The 17,545-nt window shown below is 47.7% G+C and overlaps 1 protein-coding gene across 10 annotated transcripts in view; it reads left to right on the top strand.

Annotated features, from left to right (window-relative positions):
• The window catches only part of ADGRB1 (adhesion G protein-coupled receptor B1), a 284,922-nt gene that overhangs the window by 165,326 nt on the left and 102,051 nt on the right, over nucleotides 1-17,545 (top strand). For all 10 annotated transcript variants that reach the window (XM_052787759.1, XM_052787756.1, XM_052787762.1 and 7 more), the window contains 2 exons: nucleotides 1,406-1,508; nucleotides 2,702-2,745. In XM_052787759.1, coding sequence (XP_052643719.1) covers nucleotides 1,406-1,508; nucleotides 2,702-2,745 — 147 coding nt within the window. The remainder of the gene's footprint in view (nucleotides 1-1,405; nucleotides 1,509-2,701; nucleotides 2,746-17,545) is intronic.

Genomic DNA, 17,545 nt, shown 5'->3' on the forward strand with positions numbered 1-17,545 from the left:
GACCCTTACAGACACAGCTACTAATGAAGACGTGCACCGGTATTTACCTTTTAGCAGCTCCCATTTTTAGCTTATCTACAGCTGTCTACGTTTCAAAGCTTAGAGCTCATATTTACTCCCATTGATTTCTCCCTTTACGCTTCCTTTGTAGACTGCTATTTGTGCTTTATTGCTTCTTTCTTTTCTTTTTCTTTTTTCTTTTTTATAAGGAAAATGTGGTCGTGTTTTTTCTTTACCTTGCTAAAACAATGTTGTTGTTTTTCCCACTGATGTTGGTGGAATAGTGGCTTTCTGAGCATCCCCTTACACCTCCATGGATGATTCCAAGTTTTTTTGGTTTTGGTTTGTTTTGTTTTTTTTTAATCCAGCTGCTGTTAAGCAAATGCAAACCTTTTCCACATAATTCTTTCATAAAAGGAAGGTAAGACCCAGAAGGAAAGGTGAAAGATTTTGCCAATGCCTGTAGATTTGGTGGAGGTTTAGATAGGGAAAGATTTCCCTTGCCCATGGGTGCCAGAAGAGCTGGGAGCAGCCTGCTACTGGGCTACCACTCTACTACCAATTCCTTCATGGTAAACTTAGAGCAGCGTTTTCAACTGCTGGTTGTGGGGACCTTTTTCTTATTTAAACACCCAAGTCTTTTCCTGCTACAGAAACACCAGGAATCCCTGTGTATTTAGACGTTCAGTGTCCAGGCAAGTGCCTACAAAGGGTTTGGCTTTCCAGGGAGCAGGAACACAGATACGGGACATATCTCCTCCCTTATTGCCTCTTCCGACAGCCAAATCTCCTAGGGCTGCCAGATTTATTAGAATATTTGTCCAGGCATAGACATTTAGACATCCACATCAAAGGTTTGGCCTCTTTCTATTTGCTTCTGATCCTCAGAGAATGGAGATATACACCAGAGCCTCTAGTAGTGAACTAGACAGGATCATGTGCTGCCCCATGGATATGCTGTTACAGGCAACCATGCCCCTGCCTAACACTTACTGCAGTGCAAATTAAGCCAGCCTTTGAGAGGGAAAACAGGCGTTTTTTTGAAAGCACATGAAATGGGCTCTGTTTCCTCATGTCAGGGGCAGAAAATGGGTCCAGGACCATTTTAATGCTGGGATAGATAAAGCTTTTTAAGTCCAATGTCTTTAGGGGTCTATGTGGTTCATAAAGTGGTCTGATTCCTGGATGAATAAATGTAGAGTGGCTGTGAGGCGAGCTCAAAGGGCAGAGGATGGGGTCCATCAGCATCAAGTATCTCTGACAGCATTTTAAAGTAATGGAGCCAACTCTTTCTGCACTGTGTACACTAAACCTTGTACCACCAGTAACAAATGCATTTGGATTCACTGCTCTGCAAAAGTCCCTTAGTCCCCTTTAAAACATCTCTTTCCACTCTTCTTTCCAGGAACAGCACTGTTCTGAACTCCAAAGTCATCTCCGTGACTGTGAAGCCATTTCCCCGGTCTCTCCTCACCCCCTTGGAAATCGAATTCTCCCACCTGTACAACGTAAGTCTTTCCTGGAAACCTGCACCATCCCGCAGCTGTGTTTGCTTCTGCATAGCAGGAATTTTTTGGTGCAAGGAAGGAGACGGTTTTGCTGGGCTCCTGAGACCTCTTTGCCGATGCAGAACCCTTCAGTGTCCCTTAAAGCAGGCTGTGGAGGCACTTAACTGCCACCCTGAGATTAGGCTGGTGTTGGTGTCCTGTTGTTTCTCGCTGCCAAGGATGCGTTGTGTGGGTCAGCCTTGCAAACCTTGCCTGCTCTGTGCTCCTGGCTCGGGCATTGCCAATGCAGGAGAAGGGTGACAGCACTGCTTGCACAAGGAACACTTGTCCCATCTTCACACCGTTTTGCTGTGGGCATGATCATGGGAGAAGAACTGTGCTCTCATTAAAAGATAGGCTATAACAATGATCTTCCCTGAGGAGGGAAAGAGGGAGGGGAAAGGTTGTTTCCATTAATACTTGCAATGTTCTTTGCAGTCCTCAGATACAAATGGAGACATGAATATTAACTGTTGTGATCGCTGCTTTAAAAGGCAGCTGAATATCCCCTCCAGATTCTCCTGCTCAACCCTAAACACAGATATGTGATGGACATTTACATACCCCAAGGCTTGTTCTTGTTGTGGGTTTCAGATGCCCCCCTGAGGCTCTGCAATATGAATATTAGATCCGTCGTGTCTTTGCTTTGGACTTTCCTGGAAGGATTTTCCAAAGCGGTCTAAGATAGCTGCAGCTGGAGTCAGGGGTAAACCTCTTCCAGGGGACTTTAAACACATCTGACCACCTCCTGGAGGCCTGTGGTTCTTCTGAGCACTGTGTCCCAAAAAAGCGCATGCTGTATTTGATCCACTTTCCAGAAGGGAGCAGCAAAAGGATTCTGTGTGAAAGGAGGGAAAAAGAAGAACATCAGTAGGTTGAGTCAGGAAAGGTGCAGAGTCAAATCCTTCTACAGTGGTGTTGATGCAGAACAAATTGAGGCCCATTTTATTCTTGACTTTCAAGCCAAGGGTGAAAGAAGCTATTCCAAGGACTGAGATCTGTGACTGCCCGGCTGGTGTATCACAGACACACCATGCTTAGTGTAGTGGAAGCTGTTCTACAGGACCTGCATCTTTCATTCTAGTCTCTTCAAATACCCCATAAACAGCATGGTACTGATTTTCTTCATTTTTCCCTTTCTTCTCTCCCGGCAGGGAACCACCAACCAGACCTGCATCCTGTGGGACGAAACTGATGGGTGAGTTCTGTGGGTTTGTCTTTACTTTCACAGGCCCATTTGCTTTTGGGGTGAAATCACCACAATTTTAGCAGTGATGTGTCAGTCTGTCTCAGCCTTTGCTCTCTCTACTCAGTTTTTTCTTGTGTCCACCTTCATGGCTGGCAAAGTCCTTCACCCCGGTGAGGAGTGCTGCTTTCTTCACGCAGATGCATCCCTTCTTACTGCATTGTCTTTTAGTGCCAGTTGAACTGGGTCTTATATTTAAAGATGGGCAATCAGATGTTGTCAGTGCGGTTCGTGAAGGGCCCTGTGTGCTGGGAGCATCGTATGCCCGTACCAGGGAAACATCTCTGCCTGAGCAGAGATGTTCGTGGGTTCTTCTGCTCACAGGGAGGAGTGTTTGCATTTTCCTTTGATGCTTTGGACCCCGGCCGACATTTTGTAAAAGTGACCTCTTATTTTGACTCTTCCGATTTTGGATTTTCCCACATGAGGAATACATGAAGTGAGACCCAGGACTGTAGAATCATTCACAGGTTGCCCTAAATTGAGCTCGACATAGCAATGCTTGGCTCTCTTCAGTGCTCACCCCAAATTGTGCACCATAAGGAGAGTAATGCAAAATCAGAGCCCACTGTTGCAAATATGACCTGCAGTGGTGAAGTATGTGTTGTGCTGCTGTGACATAGTAAAATGATTTCTGCCAGGATTCCTGCAGTGACTGGTGCTGTTCAGGAGGTGTTGAGTGATCTGATTGTGGTCAGCAGGGAAAACAGAAATCCCAAGTTACCACAAAGAGTCGGGACCATAAATCCCATATGGGATGTAGTTGTCAGAGAGTGTGCATCTTAGAAAAAAAAAAAAAAGCACACTCTGAAAGTGTGGTCTTAAATCCTGGTGAGGTTGACAAGGATACGAAGTGTTTGATTTAATGGTGTTTTTACTTCATTGACTTTTGTATCTCAGTTTGAGGACCAACCTGACTTCTTTTCTACTTGCAATCAGTTTCTCTCCTTGACATCTCATGCATTTGGCACATACGTCTGCATTTATTATTATTATTTATTATTATTATCTGCAGCGTCTGAAAAATGATTCTATTCTTCTCCTTTTATGCTCCATTAAGTAGCATATACACACATAGGCGGGCAACATATTTGCAGTCAGCTTACCGTTCTTGTTGGTCTGTGATTAATTTTGCATGTGTGAGTGGATCGAAAGCAAAGCTGAAGAACCCAGAGGGACTCCCTGCTTGTGAAATCACACCCATGTTGTAGCCCAGGGCAGAACTAGTCCCTCTGGGTTGTAGTGGAAATTGCTCCCACATTGGAAAATGGTTGGGTTGCAGGAGTCCCTTGTGTGCCATGCTGACCTCACACGGCAGCATGCAGGTGAACCTTCATGCAATTAGTAAAATGGGATTTTATCATATTACCTATGTGCCAGAGAGCAGACTGTAGGTCAGCCCAGAGTAGAGGGTTGTGCATAGGTGGGCAGACTCAGGAGGAGGCTTGGATAGGAGCTGACCTTCTCTGCTAAATCCGTTGTTTCTCCATGCTGGAACGGGATTAAAGCACTTGTATACAAATCCAGTTTTTGGCAAGTAAAGGCAGAAGTTGGAACCAACGCCCCTTCTGCTGCGCACACCATCTCGTTGTTCTTGGCTTTCTACGTCCTAGAGAGAGAGTTATGTGCAGAAGGATGGAGGTGTTTCCCTGCCATGCTCAGACCTGGTTTTAATTAGCTGTAGTCTGAGCAAGCAAAGAGCAAAATCCAGTTTGCACATGGTTGGATCTGAGGGAGAGTGATGGCATTCAGTCCGTGTACATATCTGTCAGAGCTGGCGCTGAAAAGCACCTGGTACGAGAAAGATGAAGGGTTGCCCGGTGCTGAACGTGGCTTGAGAGGCTTGAATGCCGTTGCTGATCTGGAGGTGAAACAGTGCCCAGTTCAGCATAGTCACCTCTGCCTTGGCCTGGGAGGTCTGGCTGCTCCATATACTTGCTCCCAAGGCTTGGCAGCTTGTTTGGCTGCCTGTTGTCTCTCTGGGAGTGCGGGGTGTTAGGAATGCTTTCAGGTTTTAATCCTTGCATCTTCACAGCGTCAAAGGATGGGCTCGTAGCTAAGAGTTGAGCAGGCAATTTCTTGGCACCGATGCTGCGGTTCAGTTGTCAAGGATGGTTTCCAAAACCCCAGCAGATTGGTTGCGCAAATGTTGCTGCTAAGACTCTGCTTTCTGTGTGTGTTGGGGTGTGTGTGCATGCCTGCAAGTGTTTTCAACCAACATTTGCGATCTCAAACAGTTGAAAAGCCCAAAATGATGATGTCAGCAGATTTTGCTGGGGGATGTTCCAAAGCTAGATCCGATCCGGTGAGTTCTGGCAACGGGAGCTGCCAAGCTGTTTGCGCAACATTTTAAAACTGGTTTGCTACTGCTACTGTCTCCTACGAAAGTCTAATGAAAGGCAACTATGCAAACCCTATGTGCACCTCAAACTTCAACAGCACTCTGGAGCTGACAAGGGTTTTACATCACAGTTTTGGGTAATTGTTTCCCGCTTGGAGCAAGGATTTTTGGGTTACACCCTGGACCTGTTGCCTGCTACGTGGTAGAGATCATGACTGGTGACTCTGAGCCAGGAAACCCTGAGGTTCAGCCACACTTATGTGGTTCCCCTCTTTGCTCCCATCTTCTTCTTCGTGCCACCCCTCTCTTTAAATTGGAGGTTTTCCCACTGAGCAGTCTCATAAGATGGTTGCGCAAGCGGGTGAATCTCAGGAAATGCCATTTTGCAGCTCTGACCAATTTAATGGCTTTACAGCTTCATTTCCCTGCCTGTTATTCACCCTGTACAGCCCTGTACAGCCCAAACCAGCCTGCCATGGTGTTGCTTGCTCAGAAGACGCTGCTGTCTCTTAAGCTTGCTCTTTTGCAGGCTCTCCATGCTCCAGCTCCAAGGCTGGCTGGCCAGGGGGACCTTCCCTGTGTTTACAGTCATCCATCTGAGCCTGCGGATCTTGGGGATCCAAACTCCACCTGATTCCTGTGAACCAGCCTCTGGATTTAACCCCTTGCAGCTGATGTGACTGAGCAGGTACAGAGGCAGGAAACTCAAAGCAATCCTCGCATGAGAGCTCCTGCCTGTTACTGCAGCCACCTGAGCTTTCAGTCCCATCCAAAACATGTCACAGCCCTTTAAAGACCACTTAAAATCCATGGGCCGTGAAGGGTTGAACTGTAAAATTGCAATTAGAACAGACAATTATCATGTGGCCATGTGCTTCCTCCAAGACAGAGTTGTTGAACAGCACTTAAAAAAAAAAAAAAAAAAAAAAAAAGGAAGAACCCCTGAGTGTTCATTCATTTGCATTTAGATAGATATTTAAGCTTGTAATATTAATAATGGATTTTTGATTTATTAATTCCAGCCCCTTTGAGTGACTGTTAGATTTGTGGGTGGCACCTCTTCATCTCTATTCTCTTCCTCTTGCCCCCAACTCCTCATGTCATGAAATAAGAGGGGAGAAGATCAGGGACTAATTTCTGTTGTGTTGGGTGCTGCAAGTATGATTAATGAGCTTAGCACTGGCTGGGTAAATTGAAAGTTGAAATCAGAGAATGTTTTGGGATTCTCTGGCTCTCCTCCAAGGATATTCATCTGGAGTAATTATTAGCTGCTTAGCCCTGCTGAAGTTAAAACCCAGGCAGGATCTGGTCTCCTACTCCCTCTTTCTCCTGCTGGGACAGGACAGAGGGAGTTGATGGATACAGTCATCTTATGTGCTTTGATGTTCTTGTGCATCACCAAATTTGTGTTTCTCGCCTGCCTTGCTCTGGTGCGCAAGAGGGATGCCATGTGGCAAGGGGAATGGGGAGACAGTTGCCAAAGTTTGTTGTTAGTGGTGGCAGCATTGCTTCACGTCTGCAGCAGAAGACACAGGACTAATTGGTGTGACAGAGTAGTCCTGCTGCCCCATGGGGCTGATGAGTCTGTGTACTCCGACCCCCAAAGCTGGCTTTTGGCGTTCTTTGAGCGTGAGATCAGGTCAAGTGATGAAGACTGTTGTGAGATGAATAGGAACAGTCATAAGCCATCAAGTGTCTGGAGAGACGATATGAGACTAGGCTGACTGTCTGATAGATAGACCCACAGCCACAGGGAAATGCTAATTTTCCCCTCCAGCGTGCCCTGCCTTTGTGACAGCAGGGACCAAGCCAGCCAGCTGGGTCTTGTATTTTAGCTCATGGTGCACGAGAGAACATCGTGCCGTGCACGTGTGAAATACAATCCTGTACATGCAGAGGGTGGGATCCAGCAGGTCTGCATTGCCAGGGGACCTCTCATCCCACAGGGAATGCTTGCTCTTAGAGGATCTGCCTGGCTTCAGCCACCAGCTATTCTCTGCTTCTCTGTCTCCGAGAGGAGCATAATAATAGCTAGACATTACAATAACTGATCTTAAGAGGCCTTCCAAACCTTCAAAAATATTTGCATAAAAGCTTTTTGCTCTTGAAAGAGAAAGTGCCTCAGGAGTCTGTGGTTTTGATTCAAGGACACTCTTACATTCCCTTGGGAAAGATCATCTGTTCCAGTAATTAAAGCCTTTAACCTATCTCACTTGGAAAATGCAGACCTCACCCTTTAGGAAGGTGACCCATGCGCAGCAAGGTTAGGCATGGAGAACAAGACGAACAATGCCTCAGCTAGCGGGGCAAGGCTAAATCAGATCCTCCTGGCTCTGGGCTGGATCTGATGCCCAGCCGCGGTCAGGCAGAAATCTCCCCCGAGGGTTCGCAACTGCACGGAGCGGTGTTTTATGATGCTGCCAAACAAAGTAGACTATCAATCTGTCCCTGTTTGGAAACTTACAGGATCCTAAAATATAGCTCGCAGATGCGGAGGACAGTCCTGCTCGTGGGCTTTTTTCAGATAGGAACCGCTTGAGGCGTAGGGTGTATATTGGTCCTTCAAGGGGATGGTTGACAGAGCTGTGTGGACCACAGCTGAACTGAAGGTGATCGTACAGAACTGCAACCCACAGGGAGAGATCTGCAGCGTCATAGTAAGTTTATGAGGGTGTTTTTATTTGTTTTGTTTGGAACAACTCAGAGGAGCCCCCCCAAAACATCCTAGAGGGAGGTATTGCCTGTCAGGGACCATAATTTTTCCATAGGGTAATTGGGTTTTTTGAGGTGGTCCAGCTGTCCCATGAGTCTTGCAGTGCAGCTGCTTTGCCTGAAATTCCTATTTTCAGGCTGGGATGTCCAGTGTCTAATCTGTAGAGTCCCAAGCTGTCCGAATTCCTGACTGCATGTCCTACATCATTACAGGAAAGTCATGCACTGATGCATGGTGCAAGGCAGCATGAGGAGCAGGACAATGTATAGGCTCCATGGGCTTCACCCTACTTGTTGAAAGCCTCTGATGCACTGGATAAAGAGAAAGGCAGGAAGTTTTCTGTGCTTTCTGGGGCTTTAATGCGATCCCAGTCTTGATGGTTACTCACTGGTTCCCTGTGGAGGGCATGTACAGTAGGTCTGTTTCTTCCAGTACTCCTCACCACCACAACAGTGTCACAGAGGAGGGGTCATAGCTATAGCATCCCATAGACACTTTTTTGCTCATCACGTCACCTGATCCATCTCCCAATGCCTGTCTTTTGAAGAAAAGTTTTCTAAAGTCAGGAAACAGCTTCCTTTTTCTTCTGTCCATCACCTAGTGCATTAATGGCCCTGCCAGCGCTGTAGATCAAACAGTAACACAGCTTCCCTATGCTGACAAAGACAGATGAGTCCCCCCAGATACAGATAGGAAGGGAAGTCTGTTACAGCCCCAAAGCCCCATGAGAAATCAGTGCACTTCTCTCCTCTCTGGACCTATGCACGACATATTATATATTTTATATTTTATTTTATATATTTTCTACTGCAACACTCCAGCTGCCTGTGGGGGAGCAACGTTGTCAGTGACATGCCCTTCATGTGATCCCATGCAGGGTGTCTGTGCTGGGCTTTGTCAGTACCCCTGTTCCAACTCCATTGCCCTAACTAACATCTTCAGTTTTAGCTGCAGCTGCAAACGCTGCCTTTCCCGAGTGCTCCTGTGGAGATATTGAGGGAATATCTGTGAAAGAAGGCAGCATTGTGCTTGCAAAGCCTGTCTACACAGGGCCATGCAGGGAGGTTAATCTGAATATTCCCATTAGTTCCCCTGTGTTAAATCCAGTTAAAAGTACCCCCTAATTCAGCCTGTCTGACTGCACTTGCAGTGTGCAACCAGGCAGATTGAATTATGGTCCCATGAGCCCCTTTTTAGCCCTGGATGAGAGTAGACAAAACGGGGCTAATGCAGTGAAACCCAGTCACACCTCTAGAGCCTGAGGATTTAGCTTCTCTGCTCGACCTGGGCTCTGGTGCTGCTGGAAGCACCAAGCAGAACTGCTTCCAGGCAACTATTTTCCCAGGCATCTCCTTCACCCTCAGGCCACCTTTTCCTGGAAACACCTTGTCACCTGGACTTCCAGGTGTTGCAAGAAAGAGGTGGTCCAGTTCCGTGTTGGCAAAAAGCAGCTGGCACAAGGTCCCAGCAGACCGCAGGGCTGTGCCCATCCCCATTCGGAAGAGGAGTCACGCTTCTTTGGCCTTTGCTGAGCTGCTGCCCAGCAGTCAGCATTGCCTGTGGGACTGAAAAAGCAAGAGCTGACTTATTCTTCAGCACTTTTCACAGCACAGGATGCAGGAGAAGCCGAGCAGCACGATACAGGGCTTCTGCTGCCTGCCAACAGAGCATGGTTTAATGGCTTTCAACAGAAGGGAAAGGAGGAAAGGAGAGAGGATGCAGAGGCTCTGAATCAAATGCTCCAGCTTTTCCCCTGCTTCCCTAGTAAAGGGCTCAGGAATCTGGATGGAATAAATTAATTCCCTTTAGAGAACTGGTGAAGCCAGACACTGAGATGTGGAGGATGCTCCCACTGGAGAAGGGGCTTTGGGTTCAGTGCTGTGATTCCCAACCTCAACTCAAGTGCTGAGTGTGCGCTGTGAGCCAGAGCACCGTGGGGTTCAGGATGGTTTGTATGCCTACACGTGTGTGTGCTGTGTGCTCATGTAAAGGCACACATGCAAAAAAGGATATAAAATGGTGAATGTGTGGAACAAGTGAGTGCTGGTGCCTGAGTGTGAGTACGGACACATGCGAGTGTGTTTCTGTGCACAGTCAGGGCTGCGGGGTGTTGGTGGTGTGTCAGTGTAAACGTAAGCACACATGAGGTGTGCAAGTATCTGCAAGTATAAGGCAGTATTTATATATATATATGTGTGTTTGTGTGTGGACAACAAAAAAGTACATGTGCATGTGTACAAATGTACACAAGTACCCAGATGAGGCTATTGACCCACGCCATCCTTCATTTATGTAATGAGTCTCCAGCTACACGTGCATAATATATATTTAAATGCCCGCAGGAGCTATAGAGTGCTTGTGCATGTACGTGCAGGGGGACGTGCACACACAAACCTCTGCACAGCATGCTGTGCGTGCCAAACTGGGGTTGCGTGTTTTGCCTGCATCCCTGCCTGCTCTCTTTATTTACAGCCGTTTGCTCTGAAGCCACGATGCCCTTTACTTGTGTTCCCTTTGCGGATGGGAGGGGATAAGATTAGCAGCCACCTGCTTTTCTGTGGCCATCTGCCGTGGAAGTGCCAGGCTGCTGAGGGCTTTTGGTGGCACATGGTGGAAGTCCAACTTGACCTCCCAGGTTGCATGAAGGGACTCCAGGCCTGATCCCTGGTGCATTTCTGCTGCATTTCACTTGGTGCTTGTCTGTGCGGTACCTTGTATGTGCTGAGAATGTAATAACGCAGTATAGGCATCCGTACGTGCTGGTGAAGAGCTCTGATTCACAGCTCCAGGTCTTTAACTGCGGGGAAAAAAATGAGGCTGAAGAAACTTGAAGCCTACCCCTGGTGTGCTCTAACTCCAACGACTCAATAGCCAACAGGGTGTAGCTTTGAAGCAACTTCAAGGCAGACTCAGGAGCATGGAGGAGAGACAAACACCTGCACTACTGGGATGCTCAGCACCCTCTGTGTGTAAAATTCAGAGTAGGGTCACTGTACCTCCATGTACGTCTTTGCTGGATTGATTTTATTCTCCCTTTATGAGTGCAAGAAAGCCTGTCTGGATCCAGAGCAGGACTTCCCAAAGGGCTCTGTCTCTAAACCTGCAGATCCTATCACCATCCTGAGGATATCATGTCTATCCTCCGGAGTGTTGTTTGGCTTTGCTGGGAGCTGAAGGCTGCAGAGCGGCCTGTGCATGATGTGAGGAAGGTGTGTTATAACCACAAGTATCTCAAGACCAGGGTTGTCCAAAGCACAGACCGTCAGCACTAGGTGGATGCTCAAGCTCATTATGTCCTATGTGTCTCTGTTAAGAATACAAGAAAAAGTTTCCCCATCAGGCTTCTTTGCTCAACTTCCTTGCAAGACTGAGGCAAGTTCAGGTGAACTCTTAAAATGCCTCATTTTTGAATGAATCCATGGACTACACCGGCATGCAAGCCAGAAACACAGCAGTACCCACCATAATCACAATAGATTGCTAAAATTTGGGGGGCTTAGTATCTCTTAAAATCTCTTGACAACCATGTAAGAGTTTGTTCTTTATGTTTACTGACTGGGCTAAAGAAAACCCTCCTCGGTATTCTTAGCAGCTTTTTTTTGTCAGCTTTGTGAATCAGCCACAAAAAACCACCAGCACGTATTCCATAGCCCAGGCAATGGATTGCCCCACAGTGGGGATCCTAACTGGGAGGGCAGTATTGCCCCTTCCAGTCCCAGAGCTCTCATTTTCATGATGGGAGCCCATGGGAAAAGGTCAAGGTGCAGAGACAGGTTTATGAGTCCATGTCATTGCTCAAGGGTGGGTAGGATTTATGGATGTGGGAGAAAAAGTGCTGAGAACTGGGAGACTGTGAATAAGGATGGGGAAAGTTTGCCCCTATTTTTAAGGAGGAGAAAAGGACGTGTTTTCATTTTTACCTGACTGCTTGTGCACCGCACTAGGAGATGAAATGTCCTGCTAAAACACAGCAGCGAAAAGAGGACACAGTGCCTGGGATACAGCCTTCATCTAATGATGAACTTTCTGTGTGTCTGGGCAAATCAGTGTAAGCTTTGTGCCTCAGTTTTTCCCGAGTCTACTGTGCTAATAACATCAGACAGCTCTTCTGCTCTTCTAAATGTCATGAAATCTAGGAGCGAGGAGCTCCATTAAGTGATAGTAAGTAGCAAAAATAAGTATTATTATTTATCACTGAGAACTGATTATCTAAACGTGAGCTTTATGATGGAACTGGTCATCCATGCAAGACGAGCTCGCATCGTGTCAGCTTTGCCCATCACGCCTTGGTTGTGTGAGCAGCAGCAAGTACCGCAACGTAAATTTTAGTTTTCACGAAGCGGAATGGGGCCAGGGAGCCTCAGGGCAATCACTGCGAGACCGAGCACGTGATGGCACGGAACACCAGCCCGTGCATCCCACCGGCTGCCTGAGCTAACGGTGGCCTCTCAGCCACGTGGCAGAGCAGATTAGCAAATGCATGCAGCATCCAGCCCGCTCTGACGGCCGTCTCGATGCGGAACACGGCAGCTTCTCCCACCGCGGGGAGAACCGATGCCTTGCAGCCGACCTGCTGCCCGATTGGGAAGAGCAGGGGTAGGTAGACCCATAGGGCAGGCAGCGCTGAGCCCTCCTGAAAGGCAATGGGGCAAAGCTCTGCCCCCAGAGAGGACAGATGCTCTTTGCCGTGACCATTGGATTTATTGGGATCTACTTTAACCCCCAGTCAGGAGGTGCAGACAGAAAAATAACTGACGCAGCAAGGTCAGAAAGCCCCATTACATGGCATGTAATGATTTTCAGACTTGTCAAGGCCCTTTCCAGGACTTTTCAAATACATTGATTCAATTACAATAATGACCCTTTGGAAGGGTCATTAATCTCCCAGAGGTGCCCTCTGCTTTAGGCCAGAGCTGCTTCTCAAGGTGGTTTAATGTTCATGTGCAACGTTGGTGGGATGGTAAGTCAGGCAGGGGAGTCGCTGCCTGTCTCTGATGGAGAGCCAGGGAATAAATTCTCTCTCTGCCAGAGCCCGGTGCCTGGCAGGGTGGCCTTAAGCCTGACCCAGCAAGAGCCTAGACCTTCCCGGGGTGAACTCTGCAGGTTTGAAGACAGTCTTTTTTTCTGGTTTGGATGAGAAGTACAGGCGGCAAAATGGGTGGGAAGTACATCAGTTCCCCTCAGCTTTTGGTGATGTATCCAGTCTACCACCAGCTAGCCAAGGGGACAAAAATCGAAAGGGTCATAATTGCATTGATGAGTTATGGGCTGTCCTCAAAGACCTAACTGCTGTCATTTGCAGGTGGGGAAGGAGAAACCGAGGGAGTGATTTATCCACTGACAGCAAGGAGGAGTGCAGCTGAGCCACAACTCAGATCTCCTGTCCTCTCTTATGGCTGTGCTGGTGGCTCTGAATAAAAGTTAGCTATGTCCTGTATTGGGAGAACAGGAGCAGAGAGGAGGCAAGGATCCAGGAGAGCACTACTTTTTTTAGCTGTGGATATTATTTATTTAATGGTGGGTTTAGCTCATATGTCAAATCTTAAGGAATGCTGAGCAGCCTTCAAATCTCAGCAAGGCTCATGACAGCTTCAAGGGCACTCCACAGGATTTGGCCCAGGGATTATCAATAGGCATGCGAATTTTTTTCTGATTTCAACCTTAATCGGAGGCTGGGGCACAAGTGCTGCAAAGGGCTGTTTGCAGGTCTTTTGGCTGTCAGCTGGGGTATCTTTATCTTTGACCTTCCATATGGGTGCAAATGAAAGCTGCAGTAATGTATCACTGCTATTGGGAAGTTTGTTGTGTTCAGGCAGATCTCTTCCAGTCCATGTCCCCCATGCATCGGTCAAAACTGTGCTGGAGAGTTTGCTGACAATTAACAGCATGTGCCAAGGGCCTGTTTAGTTAGTGGTAGTGATGAGCGAGGCAGAGCACTGCAATGCAAATACCTAAAATCCAGGCAGTTTCCAGAAAAAAGTGTCTCTGGAGCTGCTCCACACATGGCAACGCAAGGAGAGCGGAGGGAGCTCCCTGTGTCTAATATTACTGCAGGATCCGGGTCCTGGCTGGGAAAAATCATCCTTCAGCTGCAAAGTTACCTGAAGGGAAGGGATTTTTGATGCCTAAGGTGTAATTTACACATGCCAGCACATGGGGAGCCAGCGTGAGTGCAGTGATAGGAAAGGCTGTAGCACACACACAGCTGCAGCTGTGTTGCAGCCCTAGCATCTTTGCAGCCATTAAAGTTGCACTGATTAGTCCCAGCAGAGAATCTGCTGTCCATCCCCAAGAAAAACAACTTAGGGTGAGGGGGGAGACTGAACGTGCTTTGACTGAGACTCCTGTAACAGGGCAGGGGAGGAAACAACCCGCAGCTCAGAACTGGCATTTGCTCAGCATGATGGAGCAGACACACAGGAGACCCCCTTGCTCACAAAAGGAATAGTATGGAGAAGATGAATGGAATGGAATGGAATGGAATGGAATAGAATAGAATAGAATATTTTCAGTTGGAGGGGACCTATAACAATCATCTAGTCCAACTGCCTAAGCACTTCAGAGCTGTCCAAAAGTTAGTAAGGGCATTGTCCAAATGCCTCATAAACGCTGACAGGCATGGGGCATTGACCACCTCTCTAGGAAGCCTGTTCCAGTGTTTGACCACCCTCTCTGTAAAGAAATGCTTCCTAATATCAAGTCTGAAATGATGGGGAGGTGCATCCCATCACAGTGTTCTCAGAAGTATTACGTTTGTCGGACAAAAATTGTTTTGATTTTTTTCATGTAGCTATAAAAAGAAACCCCTGCTTCTTGGAAGCTGCTGCATTTCTCTCCACTCAGACATCAGCACCTCAGAAGTATTGTTAGAAATGGCATCACGGCGTTGGGCATTCCCCACTTCCCAGTTAATTTCCACCCAATTCATCCAGTTTACAAGTGCAAAAGATGCTTTTGCTAATTGCCAGCTCTGCTGGCTCCTCCTGGGATCTGGAAGGCAGCTGAGATTGTCTTGCCTGTTACATCTTCAGCAGCAGTAAAAAGCTGTTGCCGCAGTCTGTGAAACAGGACTTACATGACTCCTATTACTGCCTGAGTATTTCACAGCCTTCAATGTGCTGTTATTGCAACTAGAGCTGAACAAAAAACTCCTTTTCTAGGTCACTTACAGTTCTGAAGTTTCTTTAACATTTGCCTTTGCCCAGATTAATGTTTCAGGAGAGTTTTGGTGAACAGAAAAGGCAGGAGAAAGCACTGTCGGTCAAATGACAAGTGCCACTTTGCTTTTGAGGCGTTCACGGTTAAGATGGCTTCGAAATGCAGCAAAACTGACAGTAACTCTCAGAACATTGCTGCTGCTCTGAAGCTGGAGCCACGTGAGAGCAGGTCCCCTAAACACAGGACTTGCAAGGAGTGCTTTTGTTCTCCTGGCCTCCCTCCCAGGAAAGCTATCAAAAGAGGTGGCCAGGGAGCCCCCAGCTTGGGAGCAGTACTCCTTCACTCTGACATCGCTTGTCATCTCAGCAAAGAAAGAAAGATCAAACAGGAGGATGGAGGGGGAGCTGTCACATCCACTGTACGTTTGCTGCTCAATTCTGTTACTCTTGGGCAGGTGAAGACGGGGACCAGCAGCTTCATCGCTTTGGTCCTAACCTACCTGTCTACTCGCTGTTCAGTGTGTGTGTAAGACCTTGATTCACAAGCCAGCGATGCTGGCAGGGGCATTTGGATGGGTTGGGGAGAATACAGCAAGCCTGTACCAGTACATACCTTAGTGCTGGGGTTTCCAAACCTTTTTCCTTTCAGGTCGTCTGAGTGTCAAATTAATGTCCTGATACACTTCATTGCCTCTACACACACGTGCACACACTTGGACCCCCTTTGATCTCCAGACCCTCTCTCCCCAACTGGGTCTCTTCCCCAAATGGCTCCAGAAACTTCCTTCTCTGCAAAATCTCTGCTGCTTATTCCTTAGAATAAAGCTGAACAATACCTATCACTATTGCCGATGCTCGTTTTCTTCTTTCCTCTGGACATTCCCCTTTCCCCACCTTCCCAGCTGGGGTGGAGAGAGCTCCAGCAGCAGGAATTCCCCTTATTCACCCTCTGCAAGCCCAAGCTGATCTCCTCCTATTCAGATTCCTGGCTCCAGGTGCCAGCTTGGCTTTTGGAGACAACACCCTGGCAATGTGCGGCTCTGCTGAGCCAGAGGATAAAAGCTTCCTGCTGGGGTTCTGCATTTCATCTGCAGTGGTGATACTAGCTGGCTTATTCCCACGTTTCTTCCCTCCCCTGGGCCTTGGGAAAGAGAGTACCAAGAGGGTTGAGTGCATTTTGTTGTTACTGGCTTAATACCTGAGATCTCAGTGAGTCTCAGTGGGACTTCTGAGTTTCCCAGCTTGGGAGCTATAGATCCAATCCTGCTCCCTCCAGGCTCTGTGGAAGGCTGAGTCTCACAAGTCAGTGCCTTTGGCTAGCGGGAGCCGGTTCACATTCTGCAAGGATGTTGTAGCAATGGAACTGGAGCCCAAGGTATCTGCACAGGTCTGCAGGAGGTGCAGAAGCAGGGCTTTAGAGATCAGTCTGCCAAGGGAGAAGGCAATGATAAATGTGTTTGGCACTGGTATGTGTGCATATTATTTGTGGGCAGATTGGGATGGATGGATCGACAGGAAAAAGGACACTTCACCCCTAGGACTGTGCTTTCTGCTGTGTGATCGGCGTTTCCTACAATAAAGGCCATTCCCGGTCCTGCAAACCACAGACAGGACAGCACAGACATTTTTCAGTACAAATTGCTTTAGCCAGCACAGTCATCGTTTGTACTGCCTTATAATTGGCAGGTATTTAATTAGCTGAGGAGTATTTAAGCGTCTTCCTACTAAGTGGGAAGTTAGAAACTCCCTGTTGGGTGAATACTCTTTGAGTCCCTCCAAAGCCTGTCACTGCAACTCAGCTTAACGTCAGCACACAAATTGCAGCAGACAGTTTAGTGCAAGTTTGCACAGATGCTGCGACATCTGTCCAGTTTGGACAAGCTGGTTGGCTGAAGGTAGGGGTGTTGCTGGAGGAGTGAGATAAAGTCTGCTGTCTGGGTTTCTTGGGGAGCACTCTGTCCTTTGCGTTACCCAGATGTACAGAGATAAGGCAGGATGGGGAGGAGGGAAGAGAAAGCTTCATGAAGAAATGTTGCTGGGATGCGAGAGGATTCCACCAGCCTGTATCTCTGAAATCCATTTTCATTAGCAGAAAGTGAGTTTAAAAGCTTTTGGTAGCAATCCCTCTTTGCATGAGTTCCAGGGGCTAGCAGAGTGTTTGGTTACCAGCGTAGCTTTGGTTAAATACATTTTCAGCAGCAAAGCTGGGAAATGACTCCCCCTCCTCCCCCGTGACCTGCTTTCCTGAGAAAAGCACAAGCAGATCTGTGTCGCTCCACTCAGCACCTGCTCCTTATTCCTGCTCTTTGCAAAACGCCGGGATACTATGTCTATGGGTCAGGCATGTCTTTTCTCCCAGCCAGATCGGTCGGCCGAGGAAAGTAGGAATTCGAGCAGACCTGACAACAGTCACGTTGTCCACATAAAAACCATCGGGCTTGCATGGCGGGGAAACCTTCCAGCAGGAAAACCTCTGCCAGCTTTGCAGGTCTGGAGCTAGATTTGTATTTCAACCTCCTGGCATTCCAGCCAGGCTTTTAG

The sequence above is a fragment of the Harpia harpyja genome, chromosome 5, assembly GCF_026419915.1.
Source record: "Harpia harpyja isolate bHarHar1 chromosome 5, bHarHar1 primary haplotype, whole genome shotgun sequence".
Taxonomy (NCBI): domain Eukaryota; kingdom Metazoa; phylum Chordata; class Aves; order Accipitriformes; family Accipitridae; genus Harpia; species Harpia harpyja.